A 9627-nucleotide genomic window follows, 5' to 3' on the forward strand; every position below is an offset into this window, starting at 1 on the left:
TGACTTTTCAACTTCTGGAATTTCATGTTCAACGTTGTCCTCTACAATAGTATAATTGCTATTACCCCCCCTCATCCGTATAACGGGGTTGTTTTACATTATTCATTTATAATATTTATATACTTTTTAGGATTTTATTTATAATTATTGTAAGAAAGTTAATAATATAATTAGGATTTGATGATGAAAGAGTTTCACAAATAAATGAGATGTTATAATCCGGTTTAAAAACCGTCTGGATTTGGTGAGACCCATGTCCCATTTTTTTTACTATAAATTTATTCCTTAATTATTAAATAATATATTTAAAACAAATCATATATTAGTACATCTCTATTCTATAGGATTTTCATATCAAATATTTGATTAAATTGATTTTTAATATAGTGAGATGCTATGACCCGTTTAAGAGCTATCTGGATTTGTTGAGACCCGTACCTGTGAATTCGGGTCAAATGCATGAGAAGTCTTCATTTATAAATAAAACAATCTGGTGGCTTGAGAAAATTTAGAGAAGTTTCGTTTATATATATTAATTAAGATTAAGATGGTGATTGGTAGATAGTTGATATATTAGAGCATTCCCAGCCCATTCTCTAAAGTTATCAAACCCGTATAATTTAAGGTCAATTTTGAGAAAACCATTAGAATCACATCCACAGTCCATTCCCTGTTATATGGATGAGTTATATATCAATTAATGTAAACACCTAAATATAAGTTCTCACTTTTGATCCATACCATATAATATATCAACTATCTCTCAATCATCATATACTATACAACAAGACAAAAGAGAAAGAAATAATAAAAAAAGAATTTTTGGATATGAATAGGGAATAGAATGTGAAGGATATTTTAAAAATGATAGATAAATTTATGGAATGATGTTTTTTAGCTAAATTATAGGGAAAAAATATATAGAATAGACTGAGTATTCTCAATTCGTTCCATAAAATAATGTGAGGAGAATTTGTAAATTATATGGTATGGTTATGAGTGGTTGTGAGTAGATGAGAGAGAATTTTATATGAGAAAGTTAAATTTAGGGATTCACTGTAGATACCGTATAATTTGTTAATATTTTCTGAAAGTGGTTGTGAGTAGAAGAGAGAGAAAATACAATAATAAATATATAAAAAATATTATTTAATTAAAAAGGAGAGAGAAAATATAATGATTTTTAGTGTAATTATCTCTATATATAATAAAAAAAAACAGATTCTGTCACCCTCGTATTCATTTGGGCAGATTGTGTTCACAAATTAGAAGGCCACGTCTCCTACAAGCTTTTTGGGGAATCTTCCTCTGCAATCTTTGTCTAGGGTTTACTTTACTCTCTTTCTGTTCAAAATTCAAAATTTGAAAAAACAATCTGTACCTCCATCTCTCTCTCTCTCTCTTGAAGTCATGAAGATCTAACAACATGAACTCTAGATCTAATCGCCTCTTCATCGCAAAACCCCAACAAGTAAGCCATCTTTGCATCTCCTATTCTTCGCTTTCGTCGTCCATATCTTCTGTTACATAGCCGAAACAGGTTAATTTCTGCTCCAAGTATGGCTGTCACCGGAAGCGAGACACGACAGTGGAGGCTGGAGTTCTTTCTTTGCACGTAAATTATGACCATATTTTAATTAAATTTTCGTGGGTTTTTGTGTTTTTTTTTTTTTTTCTAAATTCAATTTAGGGTTTTTTGTTGTAACATTGTAATTGTTTATTCAGTTGTGGGTTTCAATCTAGATAACATCCTTCCAAATGTAATCACCACATCTTCCCCTCAGGTATAGTTTTATTTGGTTATAACACATCTCTCAAACCCTTAACCAAAACTTCTTACTCTGGCGATTCCGATTCATCCTCAATCAATTGTAACCATCAAGATTCAACATCTCAAGAGTCTTATTCGTCCGATTTCGTAAGGTATGTTCTAACTTTTTTGTATTGAGTCTCATTCTTTTAATCGATTCCTGTTAATCGATTGCAGATGTTCGTCACTTCCAACAACATAGTTTACGAGGGATGGTTTTTTGTTTATGAGAATTTGTTATTTTATGGTTTTTTATTTTATTTTATTTTGACTTCATTATTGTGATTCTTTGCACATGACCAATTGATTTTAACAAATGGGTCTGTTTGATTCTACTTTAATTAATTCTTAAGTTTAGTATAACTTTATTCATGGTTTCTTCTTGCTTTTTCAGGTACTTACGAGATGATTCCTTTTATTTGACAATTTGCTGGAGATACAGATGACAACTACTTAGATGAAACTAATGGTCAACAACATTTTCTAGATTCATAACCTTCATCTGGTTCTTACAACGGGACGAATGCAAATGGTAGTAGCGAAGGTTTGATTAATATCTTTTAATGTCATATTAATTAAGTGCCATAAGGTCATTTTACTAATAGGATGTGTTGGTTTTTTTCAAAATTGCTTGTGTAATTTAAACTTTTTAATTTATTTTAGGTTATATTGGTTGTTTTCTATTCATTAATAAATAGGGACACGAATGAATTATAACTTTTTTGTTTTTTATCTAGATGATGACCCTTTATTTTGTATACACACAACTTCATGTCATATAACATTTAGCTCATGTTGTTAGATCTTCATGAAGTTGTGGGTTCATATAACATTTAGTTCATGAATAGTTGACTTATTCATGAAAACTATTATTAGATTTGAATTTAACAATATATAACGGTGATTTTTTTTAAATCCTAATTTTTATTATTAATTTATTATTTACTTAAATTTGATAGCTTTTTGAAAGTTACATACCAAGAATGGCTTTATTCTGATTCTTGAATGTCATGCATTTTTTTTAAATCTATTGTTTTTAAATTTTAACATTATGATCACACAGAAATCAAAAAATGGTATTAATTTGGGTATTTTTTCTAATACTAAATTGTTTTCTTAATTTATTATTTACTTAAATTTGATAGCTTTTTGAAAGTTACATACTTTATTCTGATTCTTGAATCCAAGCATTTTTTTTAATTCTATGATTTTTGAATTTTAACATTATGATCACACATAAATCAAGAAATGGTGTTAATTTGGGTTTTTTTATTTGTTTTTAATGGGTTCATTTGGTGTACTAAAACATGTAAAATTATACAACTGGTTAATTATATAATTTATGCTTCTAAAAGATGTGTTTTTTGGATGGTTATTATCACAGGTGGACATTTACACTGATAACTATATATTTTGGGGTATGTTTCATCACCATTATATGAATCATTCTTACACACACTTTTTCTTTATCTTTCTTTATTAAAACTGCAATTTTTTATTTTTTGTTTATTTTCAGTTTCTTGATTTTATGTTCTTGGTGTCTTTCTTTAAACAGGTTGGATCTTTATTGTCAATATATGGATGTTACAAGTACCACAGCAAAGCTGGTGGTGGCAGAAGTGACAAGTTAGATGAAGAACAAGCGGAAATTACCAATATGCCCAACGCGGGTAAATACGTGGGCCCTACGGATACTCGACAAGTCGCGGGCTTTTGGGGCTATGTTTTTCAGATCATGTTTCAGGTATATTACCAAAAACAGTATTAATAATAAGGTTACCAAAGAAGGTAATATTCGTGACAATATATGTTTTGTTTTTCAGATGCAGGCAGGCGCGGTTGTGCTAACCGACTGTGTTTTCTGGTTTATCATCGTTCCGTTTCTTGCCATTGGAGATTATAATTTGAATTTTGTAAGTGCAACATACCTTTCTTCAATTCGAATAAATAACGTTTCGTTATGTTTTTTTGATTTTTTTTTTGGTATTATATGGTGCAGTTGATTATAAATATGCACTCTAATCAATGTTGTCTTTTTAATTGTTGACACTTCCTTAAATAGTTTGGTAAGTTTTTTTTTTACCACAAAATGAGAACTTTTATTTCTGATTATAACTCTTACATATATGAAATTTGCAGCGGTTCCCATGGTTTCGAATCGCATACTTTGTCCTATGGACTTGTGTTTTCGTGGTCTTCCAATGGATCGTTCACGCGTGCATAGCACTTCGGTATATTATCAGCATTTCATATCTTTTAATATCTTTTAATTACTTATGATGTAAATAATTACAATAAATGACAATCTTAACAGGTGGCCATATCCTTTTCTTGATCTCTTATCTCCATTATGGTATGTTTTCTTACACGAACACGCAGCCAGGTGTCATGTGTGTTTTCATCAAAAAATTGGTTCTAAAATCTAAACCTTTGACATGCATGTTTGCAGGTACTTATCGGTGGGAATGTTGCACGTACCATGTTATGGAATTTTTGTTTTAGTTATTAAATTGAAGCGTTTTCTCTTGTCAAAATGGTGCCCCGAGTCTAACCAATATTTTTAGATTCAAAGTCAAAACATTTTGTATTTCAAGACTTGACATTAAAGAGGTATGAAACTCTCTACCCAAGATACATCAAACATCTTCTTTTCAGTCTTTCTTAAAATAATTTTTAAACATAAGGCTGAGGGGTGTGGGGGGCGCGAGTGGGGGCGCCAGCCAATAATATTGTGACGTGTGGCAGAGAGAGAAACTTGATAAGATGGGTGTTGGTTGTGGTGCTCGCGCCCCGGGACATGGTGTGGAGGGGCGCGAGAGGGGGCACGAGCGGTTTTTATTTTTATTTTTTTATAAATGTATTAAAAAAACGTATTATTAAAAAAACTCATAAATTATTTAAAAAAACACACATTAATTAAAAAAACACATTAATATCTAAAAAAAAAATTAAAGTACTAAAAAAAAACATTATTCTTATTCTTCGGCTTGGTCTTCTTCGATCAACCTCTTCCGGATACGTTCCTTTTGTTTTTCCATCAGCATTTGGTCGACCGGATTTAGGTTACTGAAGTCTCTTGTAAGGAAGTCCAAATCTCTCATTCTTTTTTTTTTCCTTTTTGTCATTAGAGACCACCTCCATGGTTTTGTTGAATTTATTGAGGGATTCAACAAGATCGTTGATGTTTACGGCTTCCCCCTCAGCCGGTTTTTTGCCCCTGGCGTCCCTTCCCAATGGCCGCCTCCTCGGCGGTGAAGACGTTTCCTCCCCCGCAACGTTTAGGTCGAATCCAAACCGGCAATCCGACCCGGCGGAAGTGCTATACGCTCCAGACGAACTAGTTTTAGTCCGTTTCGGCCCTACTTCCGCGTCAAGGTCCGGCGCCACCAGCTCAACCCACTTAGAACACCTTCTCAACCTCTCCCACACCTTTACACCGTCCCACGTCTTCACCGTCCCATACCTCCGCAGGCACTCCTGCTTCCACTCTTCGACAGTGAAATTATAAACCGCCAAATCGTCACTGCCACTTGGTCTCATACGACCGGCGTTCCTGTTGAACAGATTAGTAAACAAGCCGACAAATTTTTTGATTTCGGTCCACTGACCCGAAATCATATCGGCGTTCCGCTCTGTACTCCCAACGAGCGAATAGAACGTCTCCCTAACCTTTGTTCAAAAGACCTTGCTCTTTTGGTAGTCCGCTGCAAAATGCATAAATAAATTTGTAAGTCATTTAATTTTTTTATTTAACTTTTTTATTAAAAATCATTTTTAAAAACGTTAAAACAATTACCGCAACGCCGATCCTCAGAAATGACTATCCAAGCCCGACACAGGGCTTCCTTCTCATCCGTTGTTTTCCGTTTTAGTACACCAAATGGAGTGGTTTTCCGTTTCGTCCTTCCAGTCGAAGCCGAACTCGACCCGTCCGTTGCAACTTGTTTTTTCCGGTGGACGCGTCTTCTTTGTCCCGCAGCTTCACCTTCTGGTTCTTGTGTCTCCGGAACTACAAAGTTAGGAGACGGTTGTATGTTGGATGGTTGAAAGCCGGATGATTGTTGCGACCCCGAATAAAACATCGCTTGGTCCGGTGCCGACCATAAATCGTCGTAACTGTAATCTGAATCTAGGTTTGGGTACCAATTTCCAGCCATGTTTTTAAAAAAAGGTTTGGAAGATGGGGTGATTTTGGGTTTTGGGTGTGGTATGTGATATTGGTATGTGATATTGGTGTTGGTTTGGGTTTGATATAGGTTTTATAGAGAGAAAAAATTGTATGTTATATTGTTGTTGGTTTGTGTTTGATATAGGTTATATAGAGAAAAAAAAAAATTTTTTTTTTAATAAAAAACGAGCCCAACGGCTCTATTTACGCATTCCCATGCCATTTACGCGTTATCCCAGCCGCTAGCCCATCTGCGCCTGCCTGGATTTCCGCGCTCGCGCCCCTCTCGCGCCCCTCTCGCGCCTCGGTGGTGTGGTGCTCGCGCCCCGGGGCGCGAGCGGATGGGCTCACGCGCCCTTTCTAGCGCTCCACACCCCTCAGCCTAAATTTCAAACTATCAAAAACTGTTTACAGTCATTAAGATTTGATATTATAAAATGATAAAGATATGTGATTTGACCTTACATATAAAGGTTGAAAACTGTAAAAGTCTCATTTTTTTTAACTTTTCAACTTTTTTACTTTTTAAGTATTGGAGGAATGTCTGTGTTATATATAGCTTTGGTTTATCTATTAGGTTCTATTTTGTTACATTTTCTACAAACAATAAAATCCCCATCATTAATCATTTGCTCAATTAAATTTACATGTACGAACACAAGCACAACCCGTTTATTTTGTTTACAAACCTAATTTCGGTTAATGTTTTTAATGTATTTTAAGGGTTTTTGATAGGCCAAACAAGCCAAGGAGAAGAAGAACTCGCAATGTGATCGGGTGTTACAGTTTGGCTAACCAATCCACTTTGGTTCAATTTAGTAATAGATTTAGATATTGTAAAGGAAATACCCTCATAACGATGTAATTTCTTTTATTTTAAAATATTCTTTGGGTAAAGCCTATGTTTACATGAAGAAACATGGCATGTGGCATGATTTATACAATTTTTTTTTTGTAATGGGTTCTGCTAGACATTTATAACATCTAATTTTTTATGGGTTGGATAGAAGAATTTGAACCTTTTTATTTTTTTCTTAATTGGTTTTCATACATTGTATGGAGGCATGAAATATATCTGTTTTATATGGAACCAATCTTTGTGCAGTGTCCTTTTATATGTCCAAATGGGTCGAAAATGGACAGAGTGTATGCTTAAGGCATTAAACCTGATAAATAACATTTAAAAGTATTGAAATCATATATTTGTAGTAATCATTTTTAAGGTACTGATTAACATATTTGGAGACTATCCATGGCAAAGATTCCATGCCATACAAATTTGGTGTTTTTAATGTTACTATGAATTCAAAACTTCAACAGGATATAGGCTATCTATTAAAGCTTCTAAATAAATATTTATGACAAACCTTCTAAACAAACATATCATACGAACACTTTTAAAAAGGGAGATGTGAACTTTTATTTGCTGAACATCGTACTAAATTGAAAATGGTGTTCACAAAATATAAAATGAAAAATGGAACTGACAAGTGTCCAAGCATTTTTAATTTAAATTACTTGATTTTTGTTAATTTAATTTTAAGAATTCATAGATAATATTTATAAACAAGTTAAATAAATTTTTCAACCCGTGTGGCACACGGGAATATAAGCTAGTATACTATATACTGATATACAGTAGGGAATGGGCTAGGAATGCTCTTATATGGTATGGATAAAAAATGAGACCCTATATTTAGATTTTTACTTTAGTTGAAACATAACTTATCCATATAATAGAGAATTGATTGAATATGTGATTATGATGGTTTTCTCAAAATTGACCTTAAATTATATGGGTTTGACGACTTTAGAGAGTGGGCTAGGAATGCTCTAAAACCGCTTAACATCGTTTATGAAATCAGCACACGATACATTCCATCGTATTTGTTAAATATATAATAATAATAATAACAACAACAATAATAATAATAATTAATTGAGGAAATTAAGTACATTAGCATAAGGGGGAGGAGTGAAAATAAGATCATGTAGCCATGGACTACGTAACTGAGAATCTTGACTCCAATCCATGTCACTTTTCGGTAATTGGAGCTCCGATACAACGGCCGGTAATTTCAGGCTTCCTTCCTTACTTGCTTCATTATCATCGGTAGTGGATGCAACAAAACTTAAGTTCGTTGATGGAGATGCTAAAAGGTCAAGATGTTGAACACCAATCGAGTTTTGAGATGACGACGACGATGGAACCTGTGCTTCCTCTAGTGCTGCCCTCTGCTCCAACACCTTCATGGAAGTCGCCTTTCTGTATATCTTACACAACACTATATCCTACCAATGTCAAAGTAGTTTATAGAAGTATTTAAGAGTATGTTAGTCTGACGTTAATAATAATTATAAAAAAAAAGGTTTATTATGTTAATTATAATTATTTTTACCTTGGATAACGGACAAGAATCAGGTAATCGGTACTCGCTCATAACCCAATCTGTTTTGCTTCCACCGGGTGCCCGGCCCATGTAGAACACCAGAGTCTTCTTCAACCCGAGATGCTTATTCCTGTCGGATAGAGAAAATATTTTACGATCCGACCCGGTTGCCTTCCAAAACCCGTTTTTTGTTGTCCGGTTTGGTCTCCCTCCGTTACCATGCTTTTTATTTCGTGGCACGAAAAAGTACCACTCTCTTTCCCCAATCTTCGACATTTCTACAATTCAAACATTTAAAAGATATAAATCATTTAAAAAATAAAATATGAACAATGTATAGGATTACAATAAGGGATAGTTACCGGGTAGAATCCAAGGATCGTAGAGGTAAATGTTCAAAAACCCGATGATTTCGAAACACATATTATTCCCTAAAACCATCTTTTTCAGATAGAATTCGAGCAACTCTTCCTCAGTGGGGTGGAATCGGAAGCCAGGTAATTCGAGCTCTAAATGACTCACCTCCATGTAGAAGAAACTTGTTGTACATGCATAAATATTATTCATCGGTCTTGTTACTTATATATTTATATATGTGTGAATTTGAAAACAATTCAGGCATGATTGACTCTAGTCTTCGTGGAAATTCAAAGGCAAAACGACTTGTCATGTAGTGGGGGGAGATTTATTGGTTTTTCTTTCAATGGGGAACGGGCCCATGATTCAAGGAAAATAAAGATCGTATTTTATCATCTCATCAATTCATTATGATGTTAATTTTGTAACAATGAACGTTTATAAATGATTCACTTGCCATGTTTTTGGGAAAAAAAACTGGTGATATGTTTTGAACCGACATACTTTGGACCAAACGGTTTATACAATTGGCGGTTAACGTATCATGTGACCTGATTCAATAAATAGACTGGTTTTAAGTAAAAATAAAAAGATTGAAATATATATTTTCTGCATTTTAAGATTAGAAATTGGAATATCTAACTCTATTTACTCTTCCCTTCAAAAATTTCTTATATTATATTTTTGTCAAATAAATATACCTTTATATTTATTTAAAAATAAATATAAATAACATAACAATATACTACTTAATTTCATGTGATATATAAATACTATAAGATTATTTATGACGTGATCTGAATTAAGTTTGATAACTAGCCCGGTTCCATTTTGAAAACATTTGTACGAAGGAATTGGGAAGGAGTCTATGAGTCATGAAATTTTCGGCTGTGCATTCAAAA

General features: G+C 33.5%; 1 protein-coding gene and 1 pseudogene across 2 annotated transcripts; one reads left to right on the forward strand and one right to left on the reverse strand.

Moving 5' to 3' along the window:
* Positions 1–2611: 2611 nt before the first annotated feature.
* Positions 2612–4374, forward strand: LOC143533573 (uncharacterized; annotated as a pseudogene). The gene is made up of 7 exons (XR_013135383.1): positions 2612–3228; positions 3366–3554; positions 3634–3723; positions 3810–3876; positions 3950–4041; positions 4125–4163; positions 4260–4374. The product of XR_013135383.1 is annotated as an uncharacterized LOC143533573 (transcript).
* A 3539-nt stretch (positions 4375–7913) lies between these two features.
* LOC143533564 (NAC domain-containing protein 6-like) lies at positions 7914–8987 on the reverse strand. Its single transcript, XM_077028299.1, has 3 exons — positions 8731–8987; positions 8378–8646; positions 7914–8270 (listed from the first exon to the last, which is right to left on the reverse strand). Exons 1-3 carry the CDS (start codon positions 8933–8935, stop codon positions 7914–7916), a joined length of 831 nt encoding a protein of 276 aa, XP_076884414.1. The 5' UTR covers positions 8936–8987.
* Between the last annotated feature and the right edge of the window lie 640 nt (positions 8988–9627).

This window comes from Bidens hawaiensis, unplaced genomic scaffold, assembly GCF_021521415.1.
Source record: "Bidens hawaiensis isolate Kalapana, Puna unplaced genomic scaffold, B.hawaiensis_p1.1 tig00009788_1, whole genome shotgun sequence".
Lineage (NCBI taxonomy): Eukaryota > Viridiplantae > Streptophyta > Magnoliopsida > Asterales > Asteraceae > Bidens > Bidens hawaiensis.

What these genes read in the sequence shown, in the direction of transcription:
- LOC143533564 (XM_077028299.1), bottom strand. Translation starts at nt 8,935, where the DNA reads ATGAATAATATTTATGCATGTACAACAAGTTTCTTCTACATGGAGGTG. An exon ending in CGATCCTTGGATTCTACCCG is followed by an intron (nt 8,647 to 8,730) that starts GTAACTATCCCT and finishes TTTGAATTGTAG; the next exon opens with AAATGTCGAAGATTGGGGAA. An exon ending in ATTCTTGTCCGTTATCCAAG is followed by an intron (nt 8,271 to 8,377) that starts GTAAAAATAATT and finishes TGACATTGGTAG; the next exon opens with GATATAGTGTTGTGTAAGAT.